The sequence below is a fragment of the Protomyctophum parallelum genome (genome assembly GCF_964188405.1).
Source record: "Protomyctophum parallelum genome assembly, chromosome: 8".
Lineage (NCBI taxonomy): Eukaryota > Metazoa > Chordata > Actinopteri > Myctophiformes > Myctophidae > Protomyctophum > Protomyctophum parallelum.
The window spans coordinates 24,483,209-24,506,754 of record NC_139703.1 but is presented as its reverse complement, the minus strand read 5'-3'; the positions used below and the strand labels follow the sequence as shown (position 1 = coordinate 24,506,754).

The 23,546-nt window shown below is 42.2% G+C and overlaps 1 protein-coding gene across 1 annotated transcript in view; it reads left to right on the top strand.

Annotated features, from left to right (window-relative positions):
• Positions 1-5,827: 5,827 nt before the first annotated feature.
• LOC310862964 (electroneutral sodium bicarbonate exchanger 1-like) overlaps positions 5,828-23,546 on the top strand; it is a gene marked incomplete at its 3' end in the record, with an annotated part of 44,856 nt that continues 27,137 nt past the window's right edge. Inside the window, exons 1-3 of the mRNA XM_083771086.1 lie at positions 5,828-5,954; positions 20,576-20,645; positions 21,894-22,019. Coding sequence (XP_083627212.1) covers positions 5,916-5,954; positions 20,576-20,645; positions 21,894-22,019 — 235 coding nt within the window. The 5' untranslated portion in view covers positions 5,828-5,915. The remainder of the gene's footprint in view (positions 5,955-20,575; positions 20,646-21,893; positions 22,020-23,546) is intronic.

Genomic DNA, 23,546 nt, shown 5'->3' with positions numbered 1-23,546 from the left:
CCCCTGGAGAGATCTACCCTGGGACCATTAGCTGCTGTTTGAAGGTTTGCGCTAACAGCAGCACCATTCATAATATCAGCTCTAATGTTAAAAATGTTGTTGTCAAAAAAGCATGCAAACTCATTACACTTAGCTTTAGAGGCCGGGAATGACTGCTTGTAGGACTGGGGGGGGTTTAAAAGTCGATCAATGGTAGAGAATAGGACTCTGGCATTTTTCTTGTTCTCATTAATAATGCCAGAGAAATATGCCTGCCTTGCTAGACGCAAGGCTTTGTTATAGGCGACTGTTGACTTTTTAAGAATCTCTAGGTGGATGGTGAGTTTGTTTTTTCTCCAAGCTCGCTCAGCTCTACGACATTCTTGCTTCAGTGAGCGTGAATGCTCATTTATCCAGGGTGTTACTCTGGTGTTATGTTTCTTTTTTGTTTTCAAAGGAGCCACCATATAAAGAGCTGACTCTAGTTTAAGATTAAAAATTTGAACCATATCATTCACTGGGGGAGTATCGGGCAGGGGGGGGGGGGGGGGGGGGCAGGTGACGAGAGAACTCGTCGGCTGCAGAAGAGCTAAAAAAACGCTTTTTTATGGTATATTCAGTGATGTTTTTCTGTTTTTCTGATGTTTTTAATTTCTGATGTTTTTCATATTAAAACACAGCAGAAAGTGGTCTGATAGCTCAGGCCTTTCAATAGAGCACCGAAGTCCTGACGTAACTCGCTCATCCCGACCATTCCCCTGGTTCACGGAAGTAATTTCTCTATGGAGAATAACATGGGGTGATCTTAATATCGTCTACTATAAGCGTTGTGGTCCAAAAATAAACAAGCTGTCTCGGCGTTATTGTCGGGAAGGTGTCTCTGTATCGTTTGCAACAGTCAGTCACTCATATATGATACAGTCTGCTTCTAGCGAAAATCTAACTAATTCAGTAGCAGTAACATTAGCGTTTTCTCTCAGTCAGTTGGTTCTTCATATCCATATGAGTGAAGCGGCCGGGGTGACATGTTTATTTTTCAAACACAGTTCTTATATGAGGCGATCTAAAATCGCCTCAATGGGGATTTCAATGCAACTAAACAAATACATGAACCTGGGGACTGACGCCCTCTACTGAAAGTGACGTCAGACTTCGGTGCTCTATAGTCCTTTCCACAGTGATGTTCAGCCCTCTAGAAATCACCAGGTCCAGAGTGTGGCCATGTTTATGTGTAGGCCCAACAACATGTTGGATAAATTCAAAGGAGTGCAATAACTCTAAGAAACCCATAGCCATAGCATCTGTAGCATCATCCAGGTGAAGATTAAGATCACCTGAGATAAGAGTTCTGTCATAGTTAGTGGAGCAGATAGATAAAAGTTCTGATATTTCTGTTAGAAATATTGCTTTACTGCATTTTGGCGGGCGATAAATGCTAATCATTGGCATAGATTGGATAATGTGCCAGTGTTTATTTAGGATGTTATCAATTTATTTTCCCTGTGGTGAGTTCTAGGAAATATTTGATAGCCTATAGGGCTCCTTGGTGAGGGATATTTGTATATAGACTTTCCACATCTAAGGTGACTAGGAAGTCATTCTCACTTACTAGTCCGATCTCCTGGAGTTTCTGGAGGAAATCACCGGAGTCCCGGATGTATGAGTGTAGTCCGGCAACGCTGGGTTTGAGATGGTGGTCTACAAAAGAAGATGTGTTTTCAGTCAGTGATCCAATACATGAAACTATGGGTTGGGGTTCTGTAATGACTTGTGGATCTTATGCAATGTGTAAAACACTGGAATTCAGGGGGTGCATTACCTTCGTAAAATCGTGCTCGTTTTTGTTGAGGTCTCCCTTGTCCATCAGTTCTTGTAGTTTGCCATGGATGGTCTTTTTGAACTCTGTGGAGGGATTTTTTGTCAGTTTTTGGTAGAAATCTGAGTCCTGTAATTGTCTCTCAATCTCTCCTTCATAGTTCTGAACAGTTTGTAAAACTATGGCTCCTCCTTTATCTGTAGGTTTAATGATGATTTTGATGATGATGACTTTACAGACGGTGTCCTGATCTATTACAGGATGGTAATAGATCAGGACACCGTCTGTAAAGTGTTTAAAACCATACAGACCGATAAAACAACAGGGCCAGACGGAATGCATGCTTTCCTGTTAAAAACGTGTGCTGAGGATTAGCCCCAGCCTGGCACAGGCTTTTCCAGCTGTCACTAAAGCACTGGAGAGGATCCTGACAGAGGAACTCCAAAAGGAGGTAGGACCCCAGCTAGACCAGTATCAATTTGCATATTCTAAGAAACGCAGTACATGCGATGCAATATCTACAGTAGCTCATCTCACTTTGAAACACCTGGAAAGTAAGGTGGCATCCGCCAGATTACTTTTTATCGACTTCAGCTCGGCCTTTAATACTATACATCCAGACATTCTGTTGCGTAAATTAGCTCAGTTAAATGTGAACCCCTTTATAATTAAATGGTATTTTTCTTTTCTCTCTAGTAGACCACAGAGGGTGAGATTTAACTTGGTGTTCTCAGAGGAGACACTGAGTAGTACATGGGTGCCTCAAGGAACAGTCAGTTCCTCTTTTCTGTTTACCTTGTATACGGACGACTGTGTCAGCTCACATCCAAATCAATTTGTTATCAAGTTCTCCGATGACACTGTGATACTGAGTCTGCTCAAGAGTGATGATAACATCCTCAGCCATACAGAGGGAGTAGACAAGTTTATAGAGTGGTGTGATCTACACCATCTGAAAATAAATGTAAACAAAACAGAGGAGGTCATAGTGGACCCCAGGTCCATAGGAGACCACAGTGTAATTAGTGTCCATGACCATAACATCAAACAGGTCCCCTCATATAAATATCTGGGAGTACAGATCGATGAGGACCTGAGCTGGCACACCCATGTTACAACACTGTGTTCTAAGATACACCAACGTCTACACTTTCTCAGAAGACTTAGGCTTTTTGGAGTCAGTAGAAATATCATGTTGACCTTTTACAGAGCTAGTATAGAGTCAATCCTAAGATACAGTATATCCAACTGGTTTGGCAATCTAACTGTGAAATACAAGTCTCAAGTAAATAGGCTAGCAAACATGGCTGGGAAGATCATGGGCATGTCCACCCCACCCATCACTCCCCAGGCCATCTTTGAACAAGCAGTGGTGAGACAGGCTCGGAATATTGTATCTGACCCCTTGCATGTACTGTACCAAGAGTACAAGCTGGTGCCATCCGGTAGGAGGTATAGAACTCCACGATGTGTATATAATAGATTTAAACACTCTTTTGTTCCCCTGTCAACTAAAATGCTCAATCAGGGATTGCCAAATGCACATTAATGACTATAGTTGCACTTTATCAAGGGAATGTGTGCAATATCTCTGTTTTGTGTATGTGGGTGTTTTATGCTGTTTTTTCCTTTTCGTATGTGAACATGTCTGTTATTTGTATGCAGCTGTGACTCTGTCTCCAAGACAAATTTCTCCCAAGGGAGACAAATAAAGATAACCTTGAACCTTGATGATTGTGGTGTCATTTTTTAGATCCTTAAGGGCCTCTCTTTCAGCTTTTGTCATATTGTTGTGGATTATCTGTTCTTGTCTCTTGTTGAGAGCTGCATATACGTCTCTTTCCACCAGGCAGCAGTAAGTGTCAAGGGACGCATTCCTGCCTTTATAAGGTATAAGTTCTATCTACAAACCAAAAGGATTGTCATGGGAAAGTGGTTTGCACCATCTTATGCAAACATATAGGCCTACAAGAGCATATGGGAACAGACAGCCCTGCACAAATGCTGACTAAAACCAACATATTCATATATTCATACCAACATATATTAGGCCTACATTACATTTCTGCATGAAATATTGGGGATATGGGAACATACCAAAGAGAAATTCCAGGAATTCATTGATGTATTAAATATCCACCACAGATCTATAACGATAAAATATGTGACAAACACGGAAAGTATTGACTAAATACAAATACATTGGACATAACATTTGAATACTACTCATTAACCTACTAATTTAAACTGAAGTAATTAAAGCGGAATTAAAGTGGAATTGTAACAGCTGAAATCAGTAATATCAATATTCGGATATATAGGGCCACATAACTTGACATAAGTGAAGGTGTGGGGGCCGCATGTGGCTGCCAGTTGCCCATATGTTTTCTCATGTTATTTAATTGTAACAATTTACAATGTAGGCATTTTGACCCTCTTAATCCAAAGTGATTTACAATAAGCAAGGACAACACATGCATGCAATACATCAAATACATAGGGAATCAGTTTTAAAGCTTTACAACAGAAAATTGACTATTAGGGACTAACTGATTTATTAGGGCATTTGAAAGTTCAAAATTTGAACTCTGATGCCTGCCAGTCACAATGTGGGACAGGGTCTCAATTTGTGGGATGCCTGAAAAGTGTTGAAAATGTGGAACTGAACAGCAGACAGCAGTGGTGTACTTTGTAGATTTTGATTATTACAAAACATAGGTAGGCCTACAATATGGTGGCTACATTAACAACTTCACAGCACTATAGGCCTACACATTTCGGTCATTTGAAATAGATATACATTAAGCTCGTAGAGCTTGTACAAACATTTGAAAACGTGAAATCGGACATTCTGCATAGGCTTACTGTCTAATGTTGGTACTTTAAGTGGTCTACATTTTGGCCAATAGGCTACTTTTGTAGGCCTACTGTTTTTTTTATTTTGGGCTTTTACTTGCTATGCATACTTTTACTTAAAGGACAACTTTAGTTTTTTTCAACCAAGGTTCATGTATTAGGTTGTTATTAGAGAAAGTAAAAGATGAGTGTTATTTTTTTTTCCATTTGCTGCTTTCTTTTGTTTTAGGGATTTTAGCTGTTTTGTACAGGGGGGCGGGGGCATTCGAGCATGGTGCTAAATATGTATTTTTTTTACAAAATATTATGGAGATTTATTTTTTTATTATTTACTATAGCCCTAATAAACCCCAGGAAATTACATCTGGCCACAAATAAATCACAAGATCTACTGAATGTGAAGGTAGCCTAGTGGGGGGAAGCCACACTGTGTGTCATAGGCTCAATGTCAGTTTGACACATTCAGTAGATCTCGTGATGTTTTGTGGTCAGATGAAATTTCCAGGGGTTTATTAGGACTATAGTAAATAATTAAAAAATAAATCACTATAAAATGTTGTAAAAAAATACATATTTAGCCCCATGCTCGAATGCCCCCGCCCCCCTGTCAAAAACAGCTAAAATCCCTAAAACGAAAGAAAGCAGCAAATGAAAAAAAAAGAACACTCATCTTTTAGTTTCTCTAATAACAACCTAAAACATGAACCTTGGTTGAAAAAAACTAAAGTTTAATTTCTTTAAACTTTCTTTAAAAAACCTTTAAGTTTACTTTTTCCACCACCGTCTGACTGGAACTGCACAGCTGCCTGCTGCTTCAACAGTCCAGCCTCATCTGCGAAGAGAAAAGTCTTCAACAGCAAGCAGACTGCTGTCTGCGCAGTGATTGGCCAGAAAATCAGCGTGACGCTGTGTGCATGTGCTTGTGCATCCTCCTGCCTGGCTGGCTGCAGACAGCAGAGGACACATGCACGCGCCTCGCCTCGCCTCGGGAGTCGGGAGAAAACAGCCAACATAGAATGTGGAAAAAACTGACCGTTATATTTTTGTCAGTTATCGCCTCTATGGCAACCATCAGCATGTGTGGAGAAGAACAATCGACCGATGACAGGAGCTTCTGTTGAGCCGCTCCATCGCATCGCATCCTCGGATCACTCAGTCACAATAGCCGCTGCTGGAGAGACTTGGACCACAGTCACAACCAGCTGAACCCCGGGGGTCCGGGAGACTATCAGCCCGAGCCCCTGGACTCTGTCCCCGGACGGTCATGATGCCAGCCGGGGTGGACGATATGTTGAGTTACCAGGTAGGCTAATCAACTCATTCAGCCATGATCATTCAGCAGTGGTTTTCACCCATTTTCACATCTACCTTATTCAGCATTTGAGCCGCGGCGCGGACCACCATTTTTTTGATGACATTTAGCCTCTCAGACCCAAAACTAAAGAATATGTTGTTGTTGTCGGATGAGATTTTGTCCATAATTCCATGCTGTAGGCCTATTTATGTTGGTATAGGCTACCATTAGGAGAGATATAAACAGGCAAACGTTGATCACAACAACAATTCTTCTACGTGCTCTAATTGTGTAGACTTCTTGTAATTTAAGTAGGCCTAATGCAGATGTTTAACAATAATTTAACTCTTGAGAGTGTAAATTGAAACCAAGTTGACCCATTTGGTTTCATTTCACACTCTCAAGAGTTAAAGATCTATAAGGGTACATTTGGTTTCATTGTTGTACAGTACACTCTCAGGAGTTAAACATATATATATTATATATATATATATATATATATATTTATATTTATATTTATATATATATATATATATATATATATATATATATATATATATATATATATATATATATATATATATATATATATATATATATATATTAAAGGGTCCATTTGGTTACCATTACAACTCTCCATCATTTAAGTTTAACTGCGGAGCACCTGGAATCCCCTCAAGGACCACTGGTGGTCCCCGGACCACTGAGCTAGCAGATCTCATCTCAGTATGATGAGGATCAGGAGGATAATATTACATTACATTATACATTACATTATACATTACATTAGGTACATTATACATTACATTACATTACAGGCTGCGGGATTAATAAGCTCAGGTGATCTGAAGTCGTAAATAAATCAGTGCTTATTTGGATGGACGTCATGGGCTGTATTTGTTATTTATTGTCTATATTGATGAACAGAAGCGCCCGAGGGATATGCATCTCTCTGTAACTGCAGCCACAGTGCACACTGTCCAGCTCTATATAGCTGCACAAGAATCGATGTGAATGAAGCGATGATGGATTTAATTACGTGTTCCGAAATATCCCCCATGCAGCCTGTGCCAGCCTCATATAGGAATAATAACGTAAAGCCTACTGTTGTGGTCCAATCACATCAGTTCCATATGGATCATTTATGGTGCAGGGAGTGGGTCTCGTCATCATATTCTAGCTATGTGCATGCTGCAGCTGAGCATTGTTGTTGATATTGTCGTCTCAGTGCAGCACGTGTCGCGCACAGCTGACTAGCATAAGATTTAGACTGTCATAGATGTATTTTATCGATTCTCACACTCGTGGATGTATATTTCATCAATTCTGACACAATGTCAGAATCGATAAAATTCATCTACGAGAGTCTAAACCTTCATAGGCACTGCCACCGACTGATGATGAGACAAATGACACACTATCCTAAAGCCTAGTGATGATTATAGATCACATCATCATGCATGTGTTCCTCCGATCCAGGCTGCTCCGATCGAAAGCATTTATCAAACACACATACAATTTACAGTTATAGGCATTTAGCAGACGCTCTTAATCCAGAGCGAGTTACTGTACAGTAAGCGAGAACAACGTAGGCTGACTGTATTCAATATGACCTGAAGCATGTCACATAGGCTAAATGTTGACTGTATTACTGTACATGGAGATCATTTAGAAATGCATATTCACTCTGCATGTTCACAACATATAAATAGGCTAAGGCTATATAGGAGACTGCTTTCGAAGCCCATATGCTATATGGGTGCTGCTTGCATCAGGGCATGCATAGTATGCTATATCTGCCCTTTTCTTTGTTTTGTTTTTTTTGGGGGGGGGGGGGGGCATAAAACATGGTCTACAAAGTATAAAAATAGATCAGCGCCTATTGTGGATAACATATAGGATACCCTCATATACCCTCCGATGACCTTGACACCATCCTTGTAGTTTTGGAACAGGTTAAGCTTAGGTGGGTGAACCGTCCGTCACAGAGACATCCAGTCAACCAATCAAATACATTCAGTTCAATGCAGTTCAGTGAAAGGAGAAATTAGGTCAAATGTCCGCCAAATATGATGCAAATGTTGTCCCCACACATCTCAATATTTGCCATTGACAATGAAAGGAGAAATTAGGTGAAATGTCAGCCAAATAAGACGTAAATTTGTGGCAACACAAACATTAAATGCCATTGACAATTGACAATGAAGGGAAAACTTACGTCATATGTAGATGAGCAAATCGGCTGATTAATCACATACATTCAGTTGTTCATGAGAAGATGTATGATGATGTATAATGATATGTTCTCCCCTCACTTCACACAGGTGTGATTTGTATCCTCAATTCCGTGGTACACAGACACAGAAAGCTGGCGATAGCTAGCTAATAATCATGCAATCGATTATTTGCCTTTGCAAAACGTTTGGATACCAATTATTTGCATTGCAAATCGATACTTAAAGGGTAAGACCACTTTTTGAGAGGTTTGGGTTGATTTCTTACCTTATTATGGGCAAACTAGTCCATTCCATTCCGTTGTGTTGTTTATTAGCAATTTAAGAAATACAAAATAAATAAAAAAGTTGAATGATTCTGACAGTTTATGACATCAGGAAAACTCATGCGGTTTTATTTTTAATAAAAAATGTCAATTTTGTCTTGTTTTGACTAATTTGTGTGAAAAGTAGATCCGGTAGGCATGCCTACCACGACTGAATCACTGCTGTTCGCGTTGAGTAAAAAAACAATCTGATTGGACCAAAACTGTACACCCACTCCTGAAGCGTATTATTGGAATGCTGTTGAGCCACGACGGGGATGTAAACAAATGGATTTGATGTTGTCCGCTTGTCACTAAAAACATACACAATGGACGTGTTTGAGGGAAACACTTTAGAAGACACTTTAGAAGAAGTTTCTGTGTCTGGGACTGCTCGTATGCGAGGCTGCAGCTGGGTGCATCTCAAACAGCGTGACTTACAAACGAAACCTTGCAAGATGTCCCCGCGAGAGTTGGGGACGCCAAAGTACTGCTTCAGTCTATCTCCGACTAAATTAGTAACTTTATAAAATATTATTTGTCTTAAAAGACGAAAATAAAACCGCATGAGTTTTCCTGATGTCATAAACTGTCAGAATCTGCTTTTGTTGTGTTGGTTTGTGCTAAAAGAGTGACTTTGAGAGCCGTTTCCCCGTTACAATGGAAGTCAATGAGCAACTTTTTTATTTATTTATTTCTTAAATTGCTAATAAACAACACAACGGAGCGAAATAACTCATGGAATGGACTAGTTTGCCCATAATAAGGTAAGAAAAGAACCCAAACCTCTGAAAAAGTGGTCTTACCCTTTAACACAATAGGATTTATCACAGATTTGATCTGTAAACGCCGTGGCGAGTTTGTCCCCCGAGTCAAGAGAATTTGTCTTGTTTCAACAATAATATAATGTCCATCCATCCATCCATCCATCCAATCCATCTTCAACCGCTTATCCGTAGTCGGGTCACGGGGGAAACAGCTCCAACAGAGAGCTCCAGACTTCCCTCTCCAGAGGAACTTTAGATAAGATTATTCTTATTCTTATTTGGGAGGCAGTATAGACACCAGGATTAGGCTACTGCATGCTTTGGGGCAAGACCGGGAACGAACGCCACATGGCGATTGTTTACGTCAGCTGACGAAAACAGAGCTATGACATCACACGGAGATTTCCACTCTGGAAATCTCTCTGCCTCACTTTGTGAGGGAGAGCGAGTGCATTCTCCGGAAGCACCGTCAGACTCGTGTCTGTCGATAGCAGCCGCGGCAGTGTTTCCGCATTTGTCCGACACCCTACCACAAACCCAATGCTAACCTCACAGGGAAGCCATGGGTGAGTTTTAACAGCCACGCTGATATCCTGCCCCTAACCCTAACCTCAAAAGGGAAGCCATGGGTGAGTTTTAACCAGCAACGCATGTTGAGAGCCACGGGCGAGTTTTAACCGGCCACGTATGTGTCTTAACCGGCAACGCATGTTGTGTTGGTTTGTGCTAAAAGAGTGACTTTGAGAGCCGTTTCCCCGTTACAATGGAAGTCAATGAGCAACTTTTTTATTTATTTATTTCTTAAATTGCTAATAAACAACACAACGGAGCGAAATAACTCATGGAATGGACTAGTTTGCCCATAATAAGGTAAGAAAAGAACCCAAACCTCTGAAAAAGTGGTCTTACCCTTTAACACAATAGGATTTATCACAGATTTGATCTGTAAACGCCGTGGCGAGTTTGTCCCCCGAGTCAAGAGAATTTGTCTTGTTTCAACAATAATATAATGTCCATCCATCCATCCATCCATCCAATCCATCTTCAACCGCTTATCCGTAGTCGGGTCACGGGGGAAACAGCTCCAACAGAGAGCTCCAGACTTCCCTCTCCAGAGGAACTTTAGATAAGATTATTCTTATTCTTATTTGGGAGGCAGTATAGACACCAGGATTAGGCTACTGCATGCTTTGGGGCAAGACCGGGAACGAACGCCACATGGCGATTGTTTACGTCAGCTGACGAAAACAGAGCTATGACATCACACGGAGATTTCCACTCTGGAAATCTCTCTGCCTCACTTTGTGAGGGAGAGCGAGTGCATTCTCCGGAAGCACCGTCAGACTCGTGTCTGTCGATAGCAGCCGCGGCAGTGTTTCCGCATTTGTCCGACACCCTACCACAAACCCAATGCTAACCTCACAGGGAAGCCATGGGTGAGTTTTAACAGCCACGCTGATATCCTGCCCCTAACCCTAACCTCAAAAGGGAAGCCATGGGTGAGTTTTAACCAGCAACGCATGTTGAGAGCCACGGGCGAGTTTTAACCGGCCACGTATGTGTCTTAACCGGCAACGCATGTCGTGAGTTTTAACCAGCCACACATGTCTGTAGCGCAGAGGAAACACAGCCGAGGTGGTTATCAGCAGTTGCCGCGTCTGGACCGGCAGTGGAGGAAACAGTGCCGCAGCACGTGCCGGCACGGTCTGGCTGCCGGAGAATGCACTCACTCCTTCTGCACTTTGTTGCGGTTTCAACCCCCGATAGCGCCGTTGCCGTCTGAACGGATATTTGATTTTGCCGTTTGCTTGAGAGACCGCCTAGTCGACAAAATAACCGCTGTCCTGGAGTGGTTCTCTTCTCAACTAGTCCCTCCCTGACATTTTAGTCTAGTTTTTATTTGTTGACCAAATTATCAGTATATTAAAGTCATAGTTTTAGGACATCATGGCTTAGTTTTAATTTTGTTTTGTTTTAGTTTTCCTCAGTGTAAAGCGATAGTCGACGAAAAAATTCCGTCATAGTTTTAGGCGATGAAATAAAAACAGATCCTCGGACGGTCTGGAAGTGACAGCTCCACTCATCAGAGTCCAGATCCATCGCCTCACCCACCCTCCAGAGGGTGGGGCACAGCTGGGGCGGCTGATGGAGGGGAAAGGAAGTGGTTGGGATAACGTGTTCCTTCCACGTGCTGTGTCCAACCGGGGAAACTCCCTCTTGTCAGGTGAAAAGAAGCGGCTTGGACTCCTCATGCATTGAATGAAGCATGAGTTCAGTCCGTTGCTCTCCCCAGGTTGGCAGAGGGAGAAAAATGGGTTACAAAAAGTATATTAAGTAAAAGTCCGGAATTCAAAATATACTTCAGTAAAAGTACAAAAGTATTGGCAAATAGCCAGTTCACAATGTGTCACATTGTGAACTTGTATTTTAAAATGGCCGATATGTATACGGCTGCAGTGTTTAATCTATGTTTTGTAATAATAATCAAAATCTACAAAGTAACTACTGTACATTTTCAAATAAATGTAGTGGAGTAAAAGTAGCCTACAATATTTGGATCCGAGATGTAGTGGAGTAGGCTACAGTAATGAAGTACTGAAGTAAATGTAGGCTACTTTCCACCACGGCAGACCAGACACACATGGTTCTGACAGCAACTCCAGAAAAAAGGCTCGTCCAAAAGGAACCATCCTATAATTAGCGACTCCATGTCCATGATTAGGAGAGAGCCCGGTTATGTGTTATATCGCCGGGCAGAAAACCCTCTTATCTCCATATTATCTGTGTCACACCGCAGTGTCACACAGAAGCATCAAAAGCAGCAGATCTACAAGCTTGAAACGCAGCGCGAAGTTGTGTTTGTAGATCTGCTACTTCTGCTATTTTTGAATTTGCATCCTGAAAAGTATCAGTTTTGGACATAATGGTTTCCAGCCGACAGAGAGGATTATGCATTCTTCTCCCTCTCGCTCCATCTAGTACAGTGGTTCCCAAACCTTTCATGTCTCCCAAATTGACACTGATGACCCCTATTTGAAAAAGATATGCCAGGGACCAGGGGCTTTTACGGCTCTAGATGTCATTCTCAACCTGTTTAATTTCAAGGACCCCCAAGTTTGACATGCATATTAGTCTACAGACCCCCATTTAATGTAATTTCTATCTCTGGGACCCCCGATTCATATTGTAAAATCAATGGTAACTCTGAGAGTGTACGAATGGAACCAAATGGACCCGTTAGTGTCCATTTGTACACTCTCAGAGTTACAGACCCATAAGGGTCCATTTGGTTCCAAACTATCATTTAGCTGGGGACCCCCTGGAACTCCCTCAAGGACCCCTGGGGGTCCCCGGACCCCACTTTTGGAACCACTGTTTTACAAGAACTGTTCAACTCCTTCGGGAATATCACGTTGGGGCCTTTTGGAAACGTTTTGAAATGTTACTCACTGGCCTGTCACTCATAGGAATGATGCAAGTTGTTTGAAATGTTAGGCTACATTTACACTGGCAGCCAAATCCATTTACACTGGCAGCCAAATCTGTGCCACATCCAGATTGGAATTTGATTTGTTTATTTTTTTTCCAGACAGTATAGACACCTTGGTGTGGTTGTTATGTGCAATGATGTCTTCCCTTTGTATTTAGGGTTTCTTCCTGGAGGCTGAAACCTTGACAGTCAAACGTGCCAATGAAGAAAAGAAACAGTGATATAGTGACATCACAATCTTCCCCTCCCCTAACCCCTCCCTCTTTATCATACAACCACAGCTGTGGGTGCAGCTTCAGTTCAGGTGGATCACCACCCATCACCACCCACCAGGCAAACCAGGCCTGGAAAGGAGCCAGCTTAGGTGGTTCGGGCATCTGGTTAGGATGCCTCTCGGGTGTCTCCCTAGGGAGGTCCTCGACGCACGTCCCACTGGGAGGAGACCCCGGGGCAGACCAAGGCGCAGTTGGAGGAAACACATTGACTCACTGGCCTTGGAACGCCTCGGGATCCCCCAGGAGGAAGTCACTAATGTTGCTCTGGAGAGGGAAGTCTGGAGCACTCTGTTGGAGCTGTTGCCCTCATTTTAAATAAGTCTAAACACAAACAAGTCACATGGAATGCAATTTTTACAAATGCGACTTGAGACACATTCAGAGGTGGTTTCAACATTTTCAGGAGATCCGTCTCAGTCTGAACACAGCAACCTGATCTAAATCGCTTTTGTGTTTCACACCAGGCAGTTTTTAAGTTGCTTGATTCAGTATTTAGATATTTGATATTCATTATTTTATCAGACATGCCCCCTTCCTATATAAACCCATTGTAACTTCAAACCTTTTAACCATGAAAAGATAAAAAAGGGGTCCAAGGCACTCTGTTCCATTCTCGTGAAAAAAGCCTTTATTGTATGGCATGGCAAAGATCATTAAAATGGTCCAACACGTTTCGGCTACAAGCCTGTGTCAGGCTCCATTTTAACCATGATGGAGTCATTGAAAACAGCCGGTTCTGGTGACTAATATTGTCCTTCTAATACGTGAGGAGACCATGTTAATTACTTAAGTTAATTTGTATAATTAAGCTAAATAAAATGTATTGACGTAACAGAAGTGTTAAAAATGTTAATTTATTTTCTTTTTCTCGATGAGTAGACTCTTTGTGAACTTGTAGATCAGCTATTTTCAAACATGATTGGACTACTACCGGTCGACTACTACAGGCAACATCTGGCCAATCAGATTCATTGGTAGTCGGGGACCTCGACATATTTGGCCAATCAGATTCCTTCTTAGTCGGGGACGTTGAGGCCTCGAGTGTTTTATTAGGCGACAATGGTGAGCGGAGTGTGAAGGACACCAAACCCAAGGTCACACACACACACACACACACACACACACACACACACACACACACACACACACACACACACACACACACACACACACACACACACACACACACACACACACACACACACACACACACACACACACACACACACACACACACACACACCACGTGGGGGGGGGGTGACTAAGCTGTGTGGAAAAAAATCCATTATACAGTCAGTGACACTGTAACAGCACCGTCCCAAGTGACAGTGACATGAAGGCCATATAGGACCCAGAGAGGGGGGGCGGGGGGGGGGGGGGGGGGGGGGGTTGCCAGGAAACAGGGGCAAAGCAGCTAAACACAAGATGACAAGCCTGTCAGTGAATGCTGCGCTGCCGCACACACACACACACACACACACACACACACACACACACACACACACACACACACACACACACACACACACACACACACACACACACACACACACACACACACACACTTATTATTGTTAGTAGTAGTAATAGTAGTATGTACATAGGTATGTGCTCTCAGGAACAGCTCAACTGATTTGGTCATATGAATGATGTCATCTGTATCACCCTACTGTACTTTGTATCATTCCTTCATTCTTCAGTTCCAAGTTTGCATTTACACTTTGTTTATTTTCCAAGCTGGCATGGAATGGAAACAAGCCTGGGTTTATCTATAGCAGTATTATAATGACTTGAAGATTAAATAATTTGCATATCAGCAACCCCACCACCTCAGGACATTGTGGTACTGCAGCTAAAACTACTTTAAAAGCCAGACAGAAGTGAAATTAACTGGTTATATCAGAGTGGATTTGGAAATGACCCCAGGAGTAACGGGAAAGCATCTGTGTCATTTCAGATTTAGAACCAGGTCTTACATTAGTTAAGAGAAGAACCTTTCCTACTTCAGAGGGATAGTATTAGTTGCTGTCCCGTTAGCACACACACGGACTCGCGCACGCATGCACAGACAGACAGACAGACAGACAGACAGACAGGTTCTAAAGTGCTTCTTGGAAGCGAGTCAATAAATGGCTGAGTGTGGAGTTCAATCTGATTTGATCTTACCCAGACCAGCTTCTGTGACACGTACACACACGTGCAGACACACTCACGCTGGCACACACGCAGGCACGCACGCACACACGAACAAACATGCGCACACAGCTGTGAAGAATGCTGACAGGCTGGCCTTGTGCCAAGTCTGTGGATGTCAGACACACCTTGATTGGTTTATGCCTGTGATTTAAGGTCTGCAGTACTGCTGCAGAGCGCACGCACACACACATGCATGTGTGTCGCATGTCGCGACCCGACTACGGATCAGCGGTTGAAGATGAATGGATGGATTTTATGTTTGGTTGACTAGACTAAAACGAATACATTTCAGATGACTAAAATAGGAATAAAACTACACCAATCATTGCTGTCAAAATCAAACTGTCATGATGAGATGAACTGTCCCGGCCCATTGATTGGGGAACAGCTCTGTATTAGTCTATATTGAACTGGATAAATCACAGATATTGATGACAACTGTCCCATAAACGCACGGCTCTACTATGACACTATTTGTGCACCCATTGATTAGTAGCGGTTGCCACTTGCCTGGCCACAGTTGATACATGTGGTTTCCAGGCAAGGTCATCCTGCTATAACGTTTCACGTGCATCCACAACCTTGTTCTTTGGTCATGACCCACACTTCATGACCATGGGTGAGAGTGAGAGTAGGAACGAAGATTGCTTGGCAAGCAGAGAGGTTTTCCTTCTGGCTCAGCTCTCTTTTCGTCACAACGGTGCGGTACAGCGACTGCAATACCGCCCCCTGCCGCTCTTGATTCTCTGGCTGATCTCCTCCTCCGTTCTCCCCTCACTTGTGAACAAGACCTTGAGGTAGTTAAACTCCTTCACCTGGGGTAATTTCTCAATACGCACAATAAAAGCACAATATCGCGAGAATACTGCCCACATGAATTCAACAGCCCAGCTATGATGATCTTAAATCACTTTATTTTAGATTGTTTTTTAGTAATAGTATAAGATACACATTGCATAGACTTTAGTCACTGTACAATACTTCATTGGCGGCACTCTATATACACACATCTTTGTTTCCGGGTACGACATACGCAGTTACAGCACAGTTGGTTGCCTATTTGTAAATGAGTCCGTTGATGAGGGCTAGGTGCACAGAAAAATGACAGAAAAAAAATGACAGAAAAAATTATCTATTATTGCCAAAGATTTATTTTCCATTCAGTTCCAAAAATAATGTTCCAAAAATAATATTTCTTGCACAAAAATAAAATATAGCTTCCAAAAATGAAAATAACAAACTTACATGCTATGCTTTAAATTCAAGCATCCAGTCTGGACATTCCTAGTCCCAACACTGTCCTAGGGCAGAGCTTCCAGCATTGTGCCCCTTTCCTCCCCTTCTTCTTCTTCTTCTTTTGGGTTTAATGGCGGTTGGCATACCTTAATAGGTGCATTACCGCCACCAACTGGATTTCGGTGTAAACTTTACATCGACAATAAAATAAAATAAATCAAAACCCAGACTAGCTCCCCTTCAATTATATTCTCCATTCTACCCAGACCCAGCGGTCTGAGTGGGTGCAAATCCTTCTCTCAGTGTAACATCAAGATCCTCTCCACTAATCTAGTCCAAAAATCTCCCGGCCGCGTCCAGTACCATTTTAATTCTTTCGGATTTACCCTGCACCTCCACCGCGCAGTTGATTACCATTGCGATAAATGCGAGAAACCTTCTTTTGTCCATACATATCATGTCTTGCCCATGTCTGTTTGTTTCCTCTTCCATTGTGTGTTTTGTTGCCCTTGTATAATTTCCCTCCATTCCTTTCACTGCGTGAGCATATGATATTACCATATTCTCCCTGCTCCTCTTTGCATTTCCTTCCTCTATCCTTCTCGGACACTTTGATGCCCCTGCATAGTGGTTCCCTTTGCAGTGCATGCACTCTGGCTCTTGTGTGCTACAGGCCCCAGAACAGCTCACCTCACCACATCTCCCACACTTCTTAACAGCTCTGCAGACTGCCGCAGCATGACCATATTCTTGGCAGCAAAAGCATCTTATGGCCTGACCTTGTATGTGACATAGTCCACATATATTCTTTCAGGCAGTTCGCCATAAAACGTTAGACAGACAGACTGGGTGGGCTCCTTTTTCCCGTCTCTGAAACGCTGCATTCTTCGAGCTTTGTCAATTCCGGCATCTGGACAATCTATAAATGGTTCTATGTCCATTGATAATGGTACCCCACTTATGACTCCCACTCGCTTTGATCCTCCTGTCATCTCAAAACATGTCATCCTGTGCCCCTCGAACTTCTTAATGCTCGACATAGCTGTCACCATTTGCCTTTCTGAGAAACATTCGACTATCACAATGCCGCTTCTAGCAACCCTAATGGACTTCACTTCTCCGACCACTTTTCCAATAAACTTTACCACACTGTGTTGGTCCTTGAATATCCCATCCACTTTTGATACCGCTTTCATTCCAAATACGTGTGTTTCTTCCAGATTTTCATCACTTGTCACGCTGTTTCCATTTCCCTTAGACCTTTTCCTTTTGTTTTCATTCCCCCTTGTATCTTCATCCATTTGAATCTCGCTCTCCCTGCTCCCACCAGCGTTCTCCGCCATCTTCCCCCTTTCCTCCCCTGTCTCACCATGGAATGACTAGATTAACTCAAACCCAGGCCTCTGACTATTGGCCCATACCATCTGTCTAGAGACAGGTTTCCCCAAAGCATTCACTTATAAATCTAGTGAACAAGCAACACAGAAAACATTTCCCAACATTTACAGTACATTTGTCAATACCAAAGTAATGAACAAACCAGGTCTTAAACAACCCGTCTCGTTGCAATCATATTAAATAATATGTATTGCCAGACACATGCACCCCTGCAACATGGTGCAACCCAATTTGAATCCTCCACCTATAAAAGGAGCAGTGGATTCAGTGGTGACTCTTTTGTTTAACTTTGACCAGGAAATGAGGATGGTGTGAGTAGTGGGTGTTTGACAACATAGTAATGATAACTTAAAACTGTTTGGCTTTGAAAGGAATAAAAGTATGTTTGACCAACCAATTGTCTATCTGTCCCAATTATGAAATGAAATGAATGGATATATGCAGATAAAACGGTAGAAGTCAAGATCAACTGATTGCTAACTTAGCCGGCATAGTTAAACAGCAAACTGTTGGATAATGACTAAATACGGAGGGCATGTTGAGTATGAAATGAGGTCATGATAAACAGAAAATGAAAAACAATTAAACATGTGTGGCTCAAGAGGAAAAGTGAGAAAGCAGTCTGTCTTTATCACACTATTGAATTCAGTTACCTCCCATCACTGATCTATTTTCCAACGGGTAAGGACTAGTCATTATAGTGAATGCAAACGAATGAAATAACTAAAACTTTAAACTGAACTAAATACAAAACTACAATAACTAACTGAGATTGTAGTATGTTTACAAAACTAACTAAAATTAAACGCTTAGTTTTTATTTATTTATAGGGTTTTTGGGTTGATATATGAATGACATAATTTATTGATTTAGCCGTACCAGATGTGTGAATACATTTTATATTTGGTAACAAACATTTGCCTTGTGATTGGCGCATCACCCCATAGTGATGATTTGATTGGCTGAGTACATATACAAGTACATATTGAAGATAAAAGTGAGGGCAGAACAGTGAAGACGGCAAAAGTGATTGAAATGAAGCAGAATGCCACCAGAACAGCCATCTATCTCGCTCGTTGTGGGCATCAAGCGTTATTACACGAGACCGTCACAAGATTCTTAAAGACCAAAAATAGGAACACAAGGAGAGCACGAGGAAGTTACACTAGGGAACCTCTACAACACAGAGAGAGCGAGGTCATTGGTAAGATGTCACTCCACAGGCCAGTCAGGTGCCATTGAAGCACATGCAGGGAGGCCTTAAAAACAACAGACCTCCCAAAATAAAAATGGCCAGGCTACTGCTTGGCCTCACATCTACAACTCCCCTCCAGTGGAGCATAGCCTCCAACTGTTCAACTGTTTTTTTTTTCCCTTTGTGTTTCTGGTAATATTATTGTACACTCATAAATGTTCATGTGGATTGGTCATGGTCACACATACTGTATACTTTTGGATAAGTACACAGTATCATTTTATGTGGTAAACTTTTGCCCGCCCTCTATTTTGGAGTGGCACGCTAGCCCCTCCATACCCATCTTTGTGTGTTTGTGTGTACCACGTTTGAGATGATTTGATTGGCTGAGAATGTGTGTTTGTGCGCACCACATTGAGATGCTAGACCAGCTGTGCCCGTCGGCCATCGGCCTACTTGGTTAACGATGCAAGTTGGGAACCTATAGTATGCAATACTCTTTGTCAAAGCACCTGTTTTTTACCTGCCTGTCTGTGTCCCATTGTGCCCATTGTGGCTGCCACATGCGGATTCATTCATTTCAGATTCAATGCCACTATTATTATGTCATGAGTAGGTATGTCATGCTATTGATTCATTCATTAATTGATCATTCATAATCATAAGCTTATCATTTGATTTACCGGTTAGTTGATAAGGCCAAGCAAAATAAATGTTTTTATTTATTTTTCCCCCTACGGCAATGATGGATAGGCTTCTTTTTTAATAACTTCAATATTTGCCTGAGTTACCATCTTTTAAATAATTAGAATGGTTCAAGTTCAATATATATATATATATATATATATATATATATATATACTGTATACACCTCAATGTTGAGGATGTAAAATATAATAGTTGTCCCTGCTCCCTGTAGTGTGATTAGCCTGCCCTACACACAGTGACGTCACAGCTGTCATTAATTAAGGGTCTTGATTGCCTATGCGGTAAAGTTATAGGGTGAAATGCATAAACAGGCTCACCGTCTTAATAGCTGCTGCTGCCACGTGCCTGGCAATATGTGCATGACTTCCAAGCAATTTGGAACAAGGAAAGACACACACTCTAAAGGACACACACACACTCTGGATACGTAGTTTTGCTGGTCAATTTGAGACAAAGGTTAGTAATGGAGGAGTAAGGAGTTGCTCTCTCTCTATGGACTATAGTAAACATTAAATACTTTCCCCCCCTCCTGTAAAAACATCGGGACATCGGATTAAATAAACACCGATGTCCGACGTGGTCTCACCAAAGATAATTTTAGTGATCAAAGAGGTTTTTGGTCTGACTCGGTCGCATTCTGATTTTCTTTTTAATAATCTGGGTCGCGCATATTTAATAGAGTCGGTCGGCAACCGGAGACCAATGTATTATTTTGCGTAGCCTAAGCAGTGTTTAAAAAATAAATACATCAGAGAATCTCAATTTCCCTCAATGTCTAACATAAAAAAAATGTTTGTGTGTGTGTGTGTGTCTCTCCACCAATCAGAGGGCAGATGAGGAGGTGGTGGTGGATCAGGGCGGAGCCAACATCCACTATGAGAAGGAGGAGCTTGAAGGTGAGTGACAGGTCTCCTGAGGGATGCCACAATCTGACCATCAGCAAATATCGATTATTCTGACGATTATTTATCGATTACTCGACAGCCCCCCTCCCAAAAAAAAGAAAACTATAATATTATTATTATCCTGCCAGACTAATAGCCAGAGCAACACCCCATCCTTTGTCCACCTTCTCCTACCAAACCACACCGTTTGCACACATCTCACCATGCACAACACCAACAGCATGCCTGTCCAGACATCAACCACTACTTTGCATCCATGCAACTGTCATATTTACAATACAATACCCATTTATATGAAAGAACACATTCTTGCGCAACATCACCAGCCTACGTCAAAATCGTCATCACTTTGCCGACTTACGCCAACTACGTTCACTTCATGGGGCCAGTCCAATGGCGGATTGTAGTCTACGGCCTTTAATCACAGTGACACACGCATTACATGAACCACGCGACCGGGATGATTTCCAACCCCTCAATGTCCAAACTTGGCTAGCTCTGACACAGCTATAGTTGCCCCTCCCTCTCTCTCCCGTCTCCACCGTCTGGTAGTAGCAGAGTGTAGCCTAATGTCAACATTATGTTTTGAAACAAAAGTGCATCCCCGCCAGTTACAAGAGACAGACGTTTAGAGAGGCGCCAGCCTGATGCATCACTTATGTCCTTAAAACTGTTTTGTTGCAAGGAGTTACATTGGTGTGACTGTGAAATGTCCTTAAAACTGTTTTGTTGCAAGGAGTTGCGACTAGTTATTGCATTGGTGTGACATGTGATGTCCTTAAAACTGTTTTGCTGCACGGAGTTGCGACTAGTTGCATGTGGTTTGGGCCTAACATTATGATACCTCCGTAGGAGAGCTTTTCATCAGCACCTGAATCAGTGCATAACTTATCTCCATACAATACAATGCCCTATACTTCCTCACACAATAGTAGCAAAAATAGACGATCTACAAGCTCACAATGTGTCTCCATGCAACCAAAGCATTGTGTACGCATGAGTAGATCGCCAATTTTGGCTACTTTTAAAAAACAGTTTAAGTAATATAAATATAGTAGAGATGTCACTTGTTTATCCCCTGGGTCCTGATCGCAGCCAGTATGCTCAGCATACATGCAGATGCAGTATGTCGATAAGATCATCTTGATAAGCAACCTACCGGTGATTATCTGTGGATTTTCATTCAAATCTCTCTCTCTCTCTCTCTCTCTCTCTCTCTCTCTCTCTCTCTCTCTCCAGCTCACAGGGTCAAGGTCAGGCAGGTCCATCGTCACCACCGTCCTCGTCACCGCAGGAAAGACAAGAGACCGTCCAGCATCGTCAGCCAGCCCAGCGACGACTCTGAATACCCCCCAAACTCACAAGGTACGGTCTAAAGTTAAAATATGTTTGAAAACTTTGAAAGGGACATTCTGCACAACAGGTAGGTTAACTTTAGGTACTTTAAGTACCGGACATAAGACAACGTTTTATTCCAATGAAAATATCTTAAAAAAAACAGGGTCGTATTATATTCACGATCTAGGATTTTTTTAATGTCATTACACATCCGTGCCGATGGATGGCCCCTGCACCGCTGAAACCAGTGTCGAGCGCCACACACAGAGTGGACGCGTTCAAAAGCTGGCCAAGTTAACCAAACAGAAGGGAAGTTACTTCTTTATTCAACTCGAACCAACATAGCATAGAGTGTAGCACTGATAATGCCACAACTCCCACACAGGTAAAAGTGCTGTCCCACACTTTTACCTGTCCCCCTATCAACATTGGCAGGCGGGAACTGCATGTTAAAGCAAGGGGACCTGTCATATAGTATAAGACATAAAGAAACTATAGCTTATTATTTTTGTTACTTTACCTTTACTATTGTACCCTATGCATTTCTAAAAGACAATGCCAGTATTAGTCTACACACATATTAATCTATACATATTTAAATCTTTCTATGATCATTTTAAAATACATTTATTTTCTTTATAAAGAACCAGATGTGTTTTCCACAAATAAAATGAGTCTTGAAAAATGGGGGTCGTCTTATAACCAGAGTCGACTTATATTCTGTACAATACGGTACATTTTGAGGCGAATACTTTTGTACTTTTACTCAAACAAAATGTTGAATTCCGGACTTTTACTTAATTAACCACATGAACTTTGCACTTTGCATGTTCCTCCCTATAGTGGGGCTAGTCGTTAATGAAGCAATGAAGGACATAATCAATACCACACACACACACACACACACACACAGCGCCCGCAGGGCTAACAGCATCGACCGGCACGCTAATTACATACCGACGACAGAGAACAGTTCTGCACATCTCGTCAGTGTGGATGGCTGACGTATGTGCGTGCGTATGTGCTGACGTATGTGCGTCCGTATGTGCGTGCGTGTGTGCGTGCGTGCATGCGTGGATGTCAAGGTGCAGGTCGTCTCATACAGTATGTGATTGACCTTCCAGTAGTACACAGTCTTTTTTTTTTTTTTTTTAAGATATTTTTTTGCGGCTTACGCCTTTATTGATTTTTTAAGGGATAGAAAGTAGGCTGACAGGAAACGGGAGAGAGATGGGGGGATGACATGCGGTAAAGGCCGTGTCGGGTCCGGGAGTCGAACCCGCGGCACACCGCGACTGGATCACCAGTCCGGTGCCCAGACCGTTACGCTACGGCCTGGGCGTAGTACACAGTCTTTATGTAACTCAGAGAGGGTACAAATGGAACCAAATTAACCCGTAATGGAGTTACATTAACCACTTATACTACTCTGGCGTACTGTTGTCACTCAGACACTGTACAGGGGATATCTGCCAAAGAATAGCGGTTGTGACGCGCGGCGAGCTTTGTATACAGTATGTTATCATACATATATTTGAGCCGCGGTAACAAGTT